We start from the raw sequence: 15,888 nt of genomic DNA on the forward strand, positions 1-15,888 counted from the left end.
CTTATATCTTCCACAGTGACACTGATCAGGAGAAGCGGCAGATGCTGTGACACAGTGATGACTACAGTGATCTTTAGTAATCCAGCATGTTAGCAAAGCTTTAATGAGCAAAATGCTTATTCTAAAGTGCCTGAAGCTGCAGTGGCATAGTTAATTCTTTCACAGAAAAAAATTCAACCTTCAGGTTTTGCTATCATCAAAACACACTATTAAAGTGGAGTTGTTATTAATAAAAGATGTGAAATTGGCAGCCAAGTAGTTTGAACTGTACACCCAGAGAAGGTTAAGATACAATAGAGTCTAATTTTAGATTCTCTCTCCAGTTTGAGAACTTCCTGCTTTTTATTCAACTAGAAATGGACATTTTATGATGACATTTTAAGAACGAGGCTAGACTCATTATTTATTATGAGGTGGCTTGTTCTCTGATTGTTCCTTTTTATATTTTTAGGTCATATTATAAGGCTTTGATGTGAAAAGGCAAAAGGCATATTAGAATTATATCTAAGCAAAGGCATTTACAATGTCTGAGGGAAGATAATTGTATACTGTCACACTCATTATATAGTTGCTTCATCATAATTATTTGAACTGATCATAATTATTTCAGCTGATTGTAATTATTTCCCACGGTTGTTATTTCACATTCAAATATTTACATCGCAACAAACAGAATATGAATTGGTTGTGTTTTTATTCAGTAGGTTGTGGGAAATTTATATAAATAAAAAAAGACAAAAACACAATTAGTGAGGCACATCATACGTCTAATTACCACAAAATCTGAGTGGTGCTATAACACCTTTAGAAGATAAAGTTGAGTGTAGTTTGTTTATCTGAGCTTGAGCTGTGTCTTTTGCAATTTGGGAGGTATTAAGTATCAACAGCTAGGCAGCTACCCCCTGCAACCCCCCAAGAGACACTAAGACCACACATTCCAGATCATGCTAAAGTCACACCAGAACATGTGATGCGGCTGCCTTTACAGTGCTGTGGGCAAGGTGTTTCTCAACTGCCACTTGGTTTATCATCAGCTGGTGCTCACAGACAATGATCAAGTGCAAGATGCCCTGCTTTGAAAGAGCTCAGTCTTGAATTGACCACATTGATTGCACTGTTCCTACACTGTTGGCACAATGTGATGGTCAAGTGTTGTCTGGTAGTGTAGTTCGTTTCTATCATGATGAAAGCCTGTTGCTTTGACTGGCATGTGAGGGGGTAAGTATGGCAGTCAATGCAACTCCCTTCTACCCTCTCCATGTCTCTCTCTCTCTCTCGCTCGCTCGCTCTGCTGTTATGATGGCCCAGAGAACAGTGGCTCTATTGCAGTCGGGATCTAAGCTCTCCTGCTGATGCCTTTCAACTTAGCTGCAATCATGCCAACTCTGCCTATTCAACTCATTCATAGTTCCAAGCTGAAAGAACAGATATGGAATCATTAAATACCCTCCTTCCTCTTATTAAATGCCCATTCATTACATTTAGTGCAGTGCCACTGTCCACAGAAACTGTGTATATCAATATTTCCAATCTCAGTATTATTATTATTTTTCCTGTACTCCAGTCCCAAAAAATCAATGCGTCCCTCCATGCCTGCACACCATTTTATCAAAGGCAAAGTCTTCTTTCTAGAGCACTATTTCTCCCCCTGCTCATTTCACCCTGCGTATATTTAAAAGTTTTCTTCTCTTATGTTTGTCACTCAGCAGGGGGAATGTAATCAACTCCACTACCTGTGTTTTGACACGGCTTGATTAATACCCCACGCCGTTCCTCAGCATTTTAACTCAAATAATTATTTCCTATAGATTTTCAGTCAGAGCTCTGACGGGTGCTTTTGCCCTGCATTTATTATTGTAGCAGAGCTCAAATGAAACACTGAGATATGTAGGGTTTTTTTTGGATCTACACTGTTTGAGCATGTACTTCATTCTTAGCAGGTACTCCGTGATACACCTCCATGCGCGACAGAGATGATGGCCGTTTTATCTAGAGAAAGTGTATTCCAAAGGAAGTTAGGACCTATCCTATACACACAAATTAATCATAACATTAAGACCACCTCCTTGTTTCAGTACTCACTGCCCATTCTCTCGGCTCCACTGACAATTAATAGACACTACATTGTTGTGCAATTACAGACTGTAGACCATCTATTGCTCGGCATTTTTTGTTTGACACTTTTTACACTTCGTTCTTCAAAGTTTAGGAAGCCACAGGACGATAACGGAGGGCGGATCATTTTGGGGGTTGGATCGTTCTCAGTGCTGCAGTAACACAGATGTGGTGGTGTGCTGGTGTGTGCTGAGTTGGTACAAGTGGGTCAGAGGTATGATCCAAATCATGCCTGCTCTCTGGTGATCTTGTGGGGGTCATGACCTTTGAAGAACTGGGTGAAAGGGGGCAAAAAAAAAGTATTTAAAGCAACAGATGGACTAGTGTCTGTAATTGTGCTCCCATATAGTGGGTGGAGCTGAGAAAATGGGCAGTAAGGGTAGAGACAAGGGGGTGGTCATAATATTACCATCGATCGTTGTATATGCTGGTCAATATGTGCTTGACATCCACCAGATTTATCACTATCAGTGAAAATTAGGAGTGGTAGAAAGTGGCAAACAAATACAATGCTTCAATCCATCTGGACTCTTGCGCTGACCGTTGTGGTTTTGAAAAAGAGACACACACACAATCCCTGAGTCTCAACTAAACTGTTAAACCTAAAAGCTGAAAATGAATTGTTTACATATTGCGAATAAAAATAGAGAAGACAGACATCATGCTGAATTTTGTCACTGAAACTGACAAAAATAAACCAGACAAAAGTAAGTAAACTGCAAACCTAACTTTAGCTTGAGGACAATAATATATGTTCACACGAATATTTCTACAGGGAGAACTGCTCAAAAGCAACAAAAGTCTGCTATTCATACATAATTCTGATGATATTAAATTGTCTACACTCTGGATGAAGTCATTCTGCTGCAATAAATATTGGGGCTTTTATAAAAAAAGGTTTTGAATCACGTGACACAAAGAAGAGAGATAATATGTGAACTGTGACGACACATTTATAAGAAATCCACTAAGAAGAACCTTTATGGAACATTTAAATTGAAGTCTACAAACCTATTCACTTCATTTGAATATACAAATATGCTGAATCTTTATACTTAGTCATAAAAACATCTTTTTCACAGTGCAGTGCTTTGGTCTAAGGCTCTAACAGAGATATGTGTTTCACTGTGGTGGATGTGAGATACAGTTAGCTAGGTGACGGCGCAAGTCCACTAGCAGTGTGTGATGAGATGGACTATTTCAGTGTGCTTAGCTGGAGGCTCCTGCAGAGCCGATGTCTATAGTAACAGGGCATGACCAGTGCAGCCGCAGTAAAGACCCCCTGATAAGATCTCAGCAGGGTAGTTTTAATCTGTTTCTCTCCACAGTTCTTACCTTGAAGTGTTCCAGCTGCTTGGCGGCTTGTGGATCCAGCTCTGACTCTGGCTCAGGGTCTGTTTGGGGTTCATGCTGCGGGTTTGGCTGGGGGTCTTGCAGGGTGTAGCTGGAGTCATGGATGTGGTTCTGTTGCTGTGTGTCTGCTCTGAGGTTTAGGTTAAAGATGAAGAGCTCGGTGTCCCTCAGCCAGCTCTTCAGCTCCTTGATCCTGCTCTCCAGCTGAGCCACCATGCTGCTGGTGCCTGGAGAGAGCAGCCCACCAGAGCTCTGACCACCTGCACGCACCTTCACGTGCTCCCCCAGGGTCTTCTGCAGGGATACACACAGAGAGCTTGTACAAGTCCACAAACACATACACATCTAGTATTCTCATACTTGAGGGGCATTAATATTCATTTTTACTTTCCAGACAATTACACCAAAGCTTTCAACACAGCTATCAGAATTTACTCTTGAGCCAACTGACAATTTATCTCTCCATCCCTCCAACCTTAAAACCAAGGACTTACTGCTCTGTCCTTCCAACAAAATTTCTTCCTTCACATCATGCTCCCCATTAAAGAGGCACTAGCTTTCACACAAATAACCACTTGTGAAACTAGTTTAGTTAAAGTACATATTTCTGAGGTGATTACATATTAAAAAATGTACTGGTGTTACTGTATCAATGAACTGGTCAATCCAAAGCCCACATCTCAGCATCTTTGAATGTGATTAGGACTGCCTGGATTATTAAGTTAAAAACAAAAATATATCCAATATCTAATGTTGAACTTTGGGGTTATAAAATGATGGCCCTGTAGATTTATTTGGGAAAACTGAAAAAAGAAGCTGTAATAACAGCTTTGGAACTCATAATGCTAAGGAACTGATGTTATGTTTAGTTGTTGTGTGTTAATGTCTGTACATTTTTTTTGTGTGTTTTGTCTAATTCTGGAAAAGGAACAATGTACGGAATAACTCTGCTTAATGTCTGTTTTAAATGAAACATTAAGTAAAAGAAAATGTGTTCAAGTAACATTTATTGTTTTTCTTCACTTACTGAACTGTATTGCCCATATTGTGCATTGAATAATTTGTTCAGTAAGTGAGGCAAAAAAATAACAGTTACTTGATTTAGATTGCTGAGATAACTTGGTGTCCACCTAAACATCTTAACTAGAATCTAATGAATTGCCTTTTTAAGAGATAACACTGTTATTAACTCTAATTTACTTGGATTGAATTAAGAGATTCAGAGGTAATTTAGATGAGGCTGAAAAGCTATTATGGAGATGGTATATGCGTTGCAAGAGATGGGTTTGGATCTGCAGAGACGGAGAGGGTTAAAATCTCATTGCGCAAAGTGACATTTTAGAGAGACATTGAAATGCTTGTTGAATAGCAAACAATCAGCCACAAAAACACACACCGATGATTTTTGAAATGGGCTCGCTGAACAATTTTCTCCCACTGACAGCGAGAGTGCAGACCCGCACTGTGCTCTGCGTGTGTGTTTGTGTGTGTGCTTGCTCATACACGTGCATATAGGTGTGTGTGTCTGTGTGTGTGTGTGTCTGTGAGTATGTGTTCTCGCAGCTGCCTGAATGATCGTACTTTTGGAAAGAGAGTGCAGGTTGAACTCTGAACATTGAGAAGGCAATTGCGAGCACAAAACACTCCATTATCCAATTAATACACACACTGGCGACTCTAATTGTCCTTCCTTTGTGTGTGCCGTGTGTAAGAAAGCTGTAATGGAAACAGATGTGATTATGACTCAGCAATGAAGTGGCTATTTCAGCATGCGGCATCAATTAAGCTCTCAGTCGTGGCCCTGTCTCCCTAAGCCCCCTCCCTGCTCCAGGTTTTATTAACACATCTGTGTTCCTCTTGTCCCACTGCGCTGTTAATGCTGAGACAATGACCAGCAACGGGACAGTGCTTTTTAGAAGCTATGTGAAAATGGGCCCTTTCACCTGAAACAAAACCTGAGGCATTATGAGCTGGTTTTCAACATGCAAACAAAAAAAAAAGTCTTGTCTCAAAATGCAAAACTGAATCTGTCCACAGAAGACCCAATGGTATAGCTCAACACTGAGATGCTATGGTTCTGTGCTTTGATCTTGTGTTAAGCTACAGTATGTGCTTTGTTTCGCTGAATGTCCCTGTTAGCTGTTAGGCAGTCATTTGACAGAGCTCACAGGTGTATCCTGTAGCCCTGTGTTTGCAATCTTGATTATTATTCATTCATATCACTGTAGTTTGTGTAGATCTTGTGTTCAGGTTCTTTGTGTTAGTCTTTAGATTACATGTTTCAGTGCATAAGTCTGTAATCACTGTTTGTCCACTTCAGCACATGATTCTCTCCAACCACTACAAAAAAATTATATAAACATACCTTATATTCACTGTTTCAATTATTCACAATCATTCATTCATTCATTCATTTATTATCTGTAAGCGCTTATCCAGTCCAGGGTCGCGGTGGATCCAGAGGCTACCTGGAATAATCGGGCGCAAGGCGGGAATACACCTTGGAGGGGGCGCCAGTCCTTCACACTCGCACATTCACTCACACACACCTTCAGACACTTTTGAGTAGCCAATCCACCTACCAACGTTTGTTTTCTTTTTTGGACCATGGACAACTCCTCACAGACAGTCACCCAGAGGAAAACCACACAGACACAGGGAGAACACACCACACTCCTCACAGACAGTCACCCAGAGAAAAACCACACAGACACAGGGAGAACACACCACACTCCTCACAGACAGTCACCCGGAGGAAACCCACACAGACACAGGGAGAACACAACACACTCCTCACAGACAGTCACCCGGAGGAAACCCACACAGACACAGTGAGAACACACCACACTCCTCACAGACAGTCACCAGGAGGAAACCCACACAGACACAGGGAGAACACAACACACTCCTCACAGACAGTCACCCGGAGGAAACCCACACAGACACAGTGAGAACACACCACACTCCTCACAGACAGTCACCCGGAGCGGGTCCCTGGAGCTGTGTGACTGCGACACTACCTGCTGCGCCACTGTGCTGCCCATTATTCACAATCAACGTTTATTAATATTAATTAGTATGTCCGTGTTTATTGTTTAAATTGACTGACTGTTATGCTGAACAACTGATGATGAATCACCTTTGATATCAGTGGAATATTTCAAAAACTGAAAAAAAAAAAAAATCTAGCATTAAATCAACATCAGCTAAGACGGATAAATGAATAATCATTCATCAGTGAGAACTGTTGTGCAGTATGGTGGATTTTTCAACTTTAGATCAATGACAAAAAAAAACAACAAGCAAGTGGCTGCTTATAGAACTTATATAGTCTTCTCAGTGGAAGGACAGACAGAGAAACCAGTGAATTATCACACTGTCCAATTCAGTAGGCACCTAGATATTTTTCCCTTGTTTTGTTAAGATAAAAATTTTAAGCACTGTTTATCATATCGGGTGGTCTACAGAAGTTCAGAAGTTTTATTTGTTTTACTTTCTTACTCAATCATATATTCCCTTGGGTAATCTCAGAAATATCTTTTGAAAAATTAATAACTTGCAGTTTACAGCCGTTTTGACTGAAAGATGTAAATAAAAACTTTTGCTACGTATTTTATGTTGTTGCCATATTAAACTGATGACTCAGAGCTGTTGATAATAAGCTGTGCAAGGTGAGGAGGAAAGGGCAAAAAGGTCTCTCATAATGGGGCATGAATAAGAACTTCCACTGTGGTATGACGAAGAGTGCTGTAATGAATTCCTTCAGAGGAACAGATTCAGTCATATCTATTTTGCTGAGAGGTCAAAAAAAGCTTTAATATGCAGAGAGAACAGTGTATATACCTCAGTTCTTCATCATCTATATGCACTCCCAACTATCTCTCTCTGTCGCTGTCTTTCTATCATTTTCATCTCTTTCTCTGCTTATTCGAATACGAATAATCAACGGACTCGCTACTGTTTTTTGGTGTGTGACAAATGTCTAGACACGAGGTGAGATCCATGCCCTTGGAGGGTCAGGTTGCAAAAAATAGGAATTTATTGCCACTTTATTTGGTTCTGGAGCAGTTTGCAATCATAAATTCTTCATAAGCAGCATACTTCAGAGAATGGTCTGTCTTCATAAATATATACGACAGAGGACATCAATTTCATTTAATTCACAATTTGTGTCAGCACAGCAGATGCCAATGGCTGACTTGATAGGCTTGTTTAATATGCAATTGAGACATTGTAATGCACAGCGTGGGGAGCAGGAACGCTCAGATTGAACTCTCCGCACCACTGCCGTCTCATTCCTGCCACTAACGCCATGCCACTCAACACACTCCAGATGATCACACACGCACACCTCGTTCAAAGTTTGGATATGGTCATTTTGCCAACTGTCAGTGATTATTCTTTTAAATATGGCTCTAATTAACATTGATTGCTGCAGCGGAAACAAATGGATATTTGGTGCACGAATTCAAACGAGGTTTCTTCAGTTTCCAGATAATGACGATTATGCTAATCTGGCTGAATGCTATTGACACAAATCAATCCTAGCCCAAAGGAACCACATATACACAAGCCTGCTTCGATTATCTACAAGTAACCTGTATGGGTTCACAGGGAAACTGTGAGAGCACATATTTGAATAATAACTTCTGTGTATGTATAAAAGCAGCCGTACATTTATTTAAAACCAACAGAACAATAACCTGTATCTTAGAGTCTACACATGTGAAAAAAGTAAAAAGTTTTATACTGACAGGAATAATATATAATGACAAACTAAATCTGCGATATGAGTTTTGAGGGGAGGCAGAAGATTTTACCTCTAGTTGATTCCACTTGTCTCTGAGAGCTGTGATGAGCTGCTCAAAGTCAGCAGGCAGTTCTGTGCTGCTCCTCTTCAGACTCTCTGCCCAACCCAGAAGCTGTGTCTTCTTAGGTAGCCACATGGTCATCTCCATACTGTTCCCCTACACACACACACACACACACACACTAAGATTTATCAAAATTACATATACCATTTCTGCTCTACATGACTTCATAATATCAGTTCATCAATAAATTTGGCACAGAAATGACATTACCCTCCTGCAATGCCACAAAACTATGAAGAAGACCAAGGCTGCATGCTGTGTGTTGTGACAAAAAGAGAGCCCATTCTCCAAATCAAATGAATATTTAAGTGTGAGTACTTCAGATCATATCTGAGCACATAAGCTTGAGCAAAATTTATGAGAGGTTGGACAGTAATCCCCATGCAAAGCAGCAAATCACAGATTTGATGATTTTAAGAAGTGACATTTTCAGTTAAATGGCAGACAAGCATACTGTAAAGGCTGAAATTGATGCTGCTCAATCTTGCACCTTTTTTGGTTAATTTCTCACTCTCTCTCTTCCCCATTTCATTTTCTGCATCAATAGCTACTTGATTCTAGTTTTCGGTTGTCATTTATCATTACGGCAGAAGCACATTTAAATATTTAAATGCACTCTGTTTTTTCCCCTCTTCTTGCTGTCATCAGGCCAGGATTCATTTTTCATTGTCGCCATTTTTGATGGAGATAGTATCACACATCCTTTTAAGCCATCCATCCCTTTCAGTTTTTAATAGTGGCCGCCAAAGTAAAGACACTCCTCTTAAAAGTAAAGGGGATTACACAATTTGTTTGTTGACAGCACATATTGATTTTAAGAGTTTTCCCTTTCATTAAAAATACCATGTTATTGATGAAGAAAGCAGGCAGTGGAGGTGGATGTTGAGGAAGTAGGCAGGTGGAACTGAACACAGAAGATGAGTGGAAGGAAGTGTTAAGCCATAGAAGGTTTGGGAGAACCTTAGCTTAGTGCTAGACCACTTTTCAGCTCTTAAGTTCTTTTCCAATTTGCCTATTAGTGTATTTAACCTTAGACTCCTGTGTTTAACTTAACTGTACAAGAATATGAATCATCATGGGCACTGAAGGGAAACATCATTAGGCCAAAGGGCTGTATTAAAATTAAATAACAGGCTTGATATGACAGGCCATACATTGTGAACTTGGCACTGCCATCGGACCTAAACCATGCCTGAAAAAAGATTGCTGCCAATCCAAAACACAGCTGTTAAAAACAAACAGAAAATGAAAGCAAATAAATGTGATCAGTTTATTTAATTTGTCTTTTTCTTTCATTAATCAAGTGGACTATTTTATATATAATATCCTCAGACACATCCTGAATCAAACATAATTTTGTGTTTTGACTGGAAACAAAACAAAGGAAGAGTCTCTGACTTTTTCCCTGTTTAAATGTTACTTTCTCGCAAAGTAAGTCCAACACTATAAGCCAGGTACATTTTAAAATAAAATCATCAGCAACTGCCCCCCATGACCCCCCCTACAATGATGAATTGACAGCATTAACACTTCTTCTCAAAACAAATTCAATATATCACTGAGCAAAGATGGTCATTAAAAAAGATGAAATATCAACAAGCAGTAATAATTTTAATTCACTTGGCATATTAACATAAAAGACTGGAAATGTCAGCAAAAACGCAGTCACACATGAGCTCATTTAATGCATTTTTGTAGATTCATCTTTCCCATTAAATTAAAGTTTGTTCAGTCTTCGTAACATGTTGAGACAACAGAAGTAAGGCTCCATGAACTGAGGCGGATGCGGGGTGTATTTAAATCATTTTATGCTAAGACTAACACGTTGGGAAACAGACTGGAGTGAGAAAAAGAATTCCTATCACTGCTCCCAATGCTCAGCCATTTAAACCACTCATACTGCCCTGGCTTTAAATCAAAAGGTGAGCAGTACCATTCTTATTTTGCCCTGAAAATGAATCTATGGAGGGGAAAAAAGTAATTTAGAGCTCATCTGATGATGCACTGAAGCTGCCATATTAAGCGTTTAGCATGAAGAAAAGGGGAAGCACTTCAGAAAAACACGAGAGAAGCCAGACCGGGAGATGATGAGCTACAAATTGACTCTGAGGTACAAAATATGGAATTTGATATGCTTTCATGATACAGATCCAACTAAAAGAAGCTGGGAAAACTGATAATTACTTAATCAGTTCGGGGCCTTTTCATATCTTGCCAACACCCTTGATGTCTGCAGTAGACTGTGGAAGGAAAGGGAGAGGCGGAGGGAAAGATGGAGAGAGGGAACAGAGGGGGGTCTGGGGGAGAACAGGGCTATTGATGGAAGCGGGATGCAGCTGAGCAGAGAGAGCAGAAGGCCTCTCAATGATGGCTGAGCTCACGGCTTGAAAGACCAGGAAGTAAAAAAGCTACATGTCCACTTTAAAAGAAGGGTCAGAAAGATGTAAAGCTTCCAATTGGAAGTGGTTCCTCAACTGTTTATGTAAAATGGTTGCTTCCGTGCTTCTGTGATGGGTGGCTGTTGTGTTTTTTTTCCAGTGAAAAATCACTTTGCTCAGAAAAAGGAGGGGGGAGAAAAACTGCTTGGACTGGCCTGGAACAAAAGGCCTTGAAACACTGTTAATTGTCACCATGGTGACCAGAAGAATACGCCATTTTACAACTGGTATAGAAGGCTCACATTGAGGCCTGAGTCAAACACTTTTTCCCCCTCGTCTTTTTTTCATCCCTCTCTCGCCTCTGTGTTTAAGAACAAGGTAGCCAGTCACTGAGAGGTCAACTTGAGACCCAGGAGAATTTCCACCAGCTTTTCCAGACCTCATCTAGAATGAGCTTTCAAAGAGGACAAAATCAACTTTAGATTGTAAAAAACACATTCAGCTGCAACAAATTGCATAAACAATGGCATCTTTCAGGAAACAAGAAGTGGCTGTGCAAAGAGTAGGAGGTTATAGGCCCATACAATGAGTGCAAAGAGGCAAGGAACCCTGGGAACTCGTTCCCTTTTATCCATAACGGGAACTGTCAGAAAAAACAATATGGAGGATGGAGGAATTTGAGACATTTTCTCTCCTCCTCTTCCCACCCTCCCCACCCTCTCCCTAAACAGGATGCATTAGTCCGATTTCCAAAGTCGTAATGAGAAATTCAAGAGGATCAATAAACAAAAGGCGCCCAGTCAGGTCACTGATAGCTTAAAGCACACAGAGAGACTGCAACAGCAGGCCCTTTAACCTGGAATGATATACTACATAGAAAGAAAAAAAAAGAGAAAACGTTTGACGTCTCCGCTGCTGTGCTCCTCTTTTGATGCGACTGAGTGAGGGCAGTTTTATTCACTTAAAGAATTTTATGACTGACGCTGGTTGGACCCCTGCTCTCAAAAGCTAATCTTGCAGGACTTAATATATTCGATTATATATTTTGTTGATGGCATGGAATTGTGTTTTGAGGTGTTTTTTTTTTTTTCAGTTTCCCCTTCTGTCTTTGCACAAGGCTTGATGGTGACCCCCATAGGAAGCCCATGCCTAATGCCATTGAATGACGAACAAAGGCGCTTTTTATCCGGGGCCCTGGGCCTGGAGCTCAGCTGTGGGTTCAGGGAGGAGGGATTGTGCTGGAGAGTGAGTCTTAGCGCCCGGCCCTCCGCTGCCCCCTCTCCGCTCTGAGCGTGGCACTTTTTCTTCATCGGACAAACACAGGAAACAATGCAATCAGCCAAGAGCACAGTGTTTTAAGAGGCGGAGAAACCTCGGCCTGGGCCCTGCTCTGCACTCCACTAAAGCCTGAATAACCATGCCAGGCTGGAGTATTTGGCCTGCTGCACTCGCTCGCTAAGCACCGCAGCTCAGTCAAACAGTGCGACTTCGGAAATTTAGCAAAAATTATCTGGTAAACTGTTCCAAGGAATGTTCCAAAATCACCTCTCTGACTCTGCCGCTCATGTTTTTAACACAAATAGGTGTGAAAGTGACAGATATGAAAACTTTGAAGCAATTTACCATGTAAATGAATGGCAGCCAAGCTTGATGAGTATAAATTTGCAACCTTTCAAAAGAGAGGGAAAATTAAAACGTGCAGTGTCATTTAAAATAGGCAGAACCGGTCGAGTAAATTACATTTGGGAATTCGAATCGCTTGCTTTCTTCCAGCTTATTCCATTTGCATTAACTGAAAATCATATTACATAGGCCATGCATTGTTAATTGGGTCTGTATTGCATTATCCACCATATAAATCAAATGACAAATATTAAAATGAATAGCAAATTCACTAATAGGGAATCATAAAACAATCTTTTTTAACTATCCCTCATTAATAATTTAATTCTAATTATTCCTGTAGTCCAGAATGGCAGAGGAAGCCTTTTCCTTGCTCGAGGTTTCTCTGTAGTGCCGGCCTGTCTGCTGTTGACTGATGGGATAATAATGGAGATAAATTCGGGTCCCGAACAAGAAAAAGCACCAAACTGAGGAGGAAGGAGAGAGAACAGCGTTTCCTCTCCTTAGCTTTCTAAACCACAACAAACTAACTAACTAATAAATGCATCTGGCAGAATGTCCACCTTGTGGAAAAGGGTGGTAAAAAGAGAAAAAATATCTACAGTTCATGGGCCTGTCCTCTTTCCCCATTTTCCTTGGCATAGTTTCATCTTTAACACATTCCTCTCCCCAAATGGAGCAGCATAGCTCTCCTGGCTAACTTCAGTAAAGAAGTCCAAGTTCTGTGGAGCTCTGGGTGTCAGCAGCAGTTGTAGTGCTCCTGTGCAGATCAGGGAGAGGAGCTGGGACGAGTGGAATGAAAAGAAGTGGTCAGAAAATAGCCGCAATCATTTAATGCAGATGACCTCTGACAGACTCACTGCCGCTCCGGCTGAGCAGGAATTTGCATGGGGTCTGGGCGTAAGGGAACAATGTAACCTAAATGCTAGACAATCTTTATTCTAATGAAGTGGGTGTCAAGGTCAATGTAAAAAGCTTGGTGATGAATGGCGCAGTGGCGGCCACCGCGAGTCTCTGCCCCACAACACGGCCCTTTCAGTTTAATTGTAGAACTGAAATGCGCAGAGTGCATTTCTCGTCTTAAAGGAGCTGGGAGAGATGCTGTGGGGAGAGGGTACTTAGTGTGGGGGGTCGTGAAGCAAGCTGATGGCTGAGTGGACTGCACAGATAGATGTTTAACACTGTATATACCAAGATCAGATGTGAAGCATTGTTAAAAATATTATTTCATAGATTTACCAAAAAATATGCAAGAAAGAACAGCGTTTTAGAAACATACAGACTTTCATATAACAGATTTCCTATTGCTAAAAAACAAAGCTCAGGACATTTTTATTTTCCTTAGAATGCAATTCAAGAGATAAGATAAAATTACAGAGGTCATGATACTTCCTGCATTTTGATGCAATTATCAACTGTCCTTAAAGATATAATATTCAAATTCCTAACCAGTCTGAAATACAAGAAGGATAATTATGCAATAGTGTGTACAGTGTGATAAAAGCCCACAACAAGTACATAAGCAGTCAGTGAAATGTGTAATGCTGTTAGTAAATAGAAAATAAAATCTGTCTGGGTTTTTTGTTTTGTTTCTTTTCCCCAAGGATTTGTGACAGGAGAACATGCAGCAGGGAGTGCTGAATGCGACGGGCCCATCACGAGATGTGATGATGGAGGGAGCACACTCGTTTAATGCTATATCTCTCCGTTCCTCTGGGGACCGTGCAACTGTTTCTCTAGACTCCTTCAAAACAGCAGGTGAGACGGGAATTCCCTTGGGCTTTCCACAACAGCAGAGCAAGGGAACATCACACACACACACACACACACACACACACACACACACACACACAGTAGCTGAGACATATCCTCACACAGAATCACCAGTGTATACAGTACTGTTAGATTTACTCTGCACAGATCTAGATTAGGTTCTTAACTACTAAGTTCAATACACATATTTGCACTTTGAGAAAAGAGTGTTTGCACTTTGCACTCCAAAAGAGTTTGTGAACCTAACTGTAGTGAAAAACTTTTTTTTAATTGTCATACACATTTATAATACTGTTTTCTGTGTTTTAGATCTAGAATTTGATCTAGTTTATTGTTGATATTTTACACCATTTTACAGGGTTCAAACAAACAGTGATGGTTCTCTTGAGAAACTTTTTTTAAATGTTGCTACATTTAACTTAGAGTGAACCTCCAAACTTCCAAATGTCTCTGGATCATCAGCATGACAACATTTCTCCACTGTTTTAATTCAGTCTATCACCTTTTTTTTGCACACCGCGGGGCATCTCAAGAGCTGACAGTCCATGACTGAAGGAAATAGTTATTACTACATTACTGTGTCTCTAGCCTTTTTCACTATCGTCATTAAACAATTCATAGGCTAATTATGTTATCATGACAATCTCAGTAAATAATTATGGGCTTCTAGCTATATAATTATTACCGGGACTTAGCTGTAAATAATTATTATCTCCTAGCTATATTTTGGTGCCACTGATTCACAAACTGTTATATTCTACACATTCCTATGTTAGCGTGAACACGTCCTTAGCAATAAAAACACAACTCTCAAGTGTGGTAGTTGTCTAATCACTGCATTATTTTGCATGAACCAGTCTATGAATGTTATGCTGAAGTTGGAACACAGTAAAGAAATATGATTCAGGGCTGAACAAAATTATTTGGTTTGTAAGCCCTGAGTTAAACATTCAAAAAAATTCAGTAATTCAGTGGTATTTCTCTAAATTTGTGTTACTTGTCTCATTCTTTGTATGGAATAACTGTCCACTCTAGGACTCAAGGGCATTACATGTTGAATTTAAAGTGCCTTGCGGAGTTACTGAAAAATTGTTTTTCCACAGAAAGGCAGAAAATTTGTCCAATGCAAACCCAAATCCAGACAGAACAACCACTATTATACAGGGACATATTTCATGTACACTGTCACTATCCAAAAAAACAGGTACATTTTTTGAAAGAGGCAAAAGTGTTCTTTACTTGTGATGGAAATTAACGTAATATTTGTTTTTCTAGTAATTTCAGGCCATATTTATTGACTCATTAATAATGAATTTTGGACATAATGTTTAATTTCTGACAAATATATTTATATAAGTAGTGTGTGTGTGTGTGTGTGTGTGTAAGGTCTCAGCTTTTACTGTGATAGAAAAAAAGGAAAACAACAGCCACAGTGTGAGGGAACACAAACTGGAAATTGGGTAAGGAGTTTTTCTCTCTCCCTCTCTCTCTTTTCTGGAGAGCTGTCCGTTGCTGTGGAGGCCTGTCCAGTATCCTGGAGCAGAGCCAGTAAAACAACAGGAGAGAAAGACAATGACACAACGCTCTGCCTGCCATCCGCTACAGAGGAGAGGAGCGCTCCCCTCCTCAGCTCCAACTGCACAAAGCCAACATTACATCACTGAATTAAAATGCCATTATGACTGCTATTGAAGGGAAAAGGCGAGTAGACCTGGAGAAGCAGATGCAGCATGAGTTTTCTGTCCTGTTTCAACCTTCTACCTCTGTCTCTC

The 15,888-nt window shown here is 40.3% G+C and overlaps 1 protein-coding gene across 1 annotated transcript in view; it reads right to left on the minus strand.

Moving 5' to 3' along the window:
• akap6 (A kinase (PRKA) anchor protein 6) overlaps positions 1 to 15,888 on the minus strand; it is a 113,119-nt gene that overhangs the window by 14,273 nt on the left and 82,958 nt on the right. The window contains exons 10-11 of the mRNA XM_066669601.1: positions 8,289 to 8,435; positions 3,451 to 3,762 (exon numbers count right to left, since the gene is read on the minus strand). Coding sequence (XP_066525698.1) covers positions 3,451 to 3,762; positions 8,289 to 8,435 — 459 coding nt within the window. The remainder of the gene's footprint in view (positions 1 to 3,450; positions 3,763 to 8,288; positions 8,436 to 15,888) is intronic.

Source organism: Hoplias malabaricus, chromosome 1, assembly GCF_029633855.1.
Source record: "Hoplias malabaricus isolate fHopMal1 chromosome 1, fHopMal1.hap1, whole genome shotgun sequence".
NCBI lineage: Eukaryota > Metazoa > Chordata > Actinopteri > Characiformes > Erythrinidae > Hoplias > Hoplias malabaricus.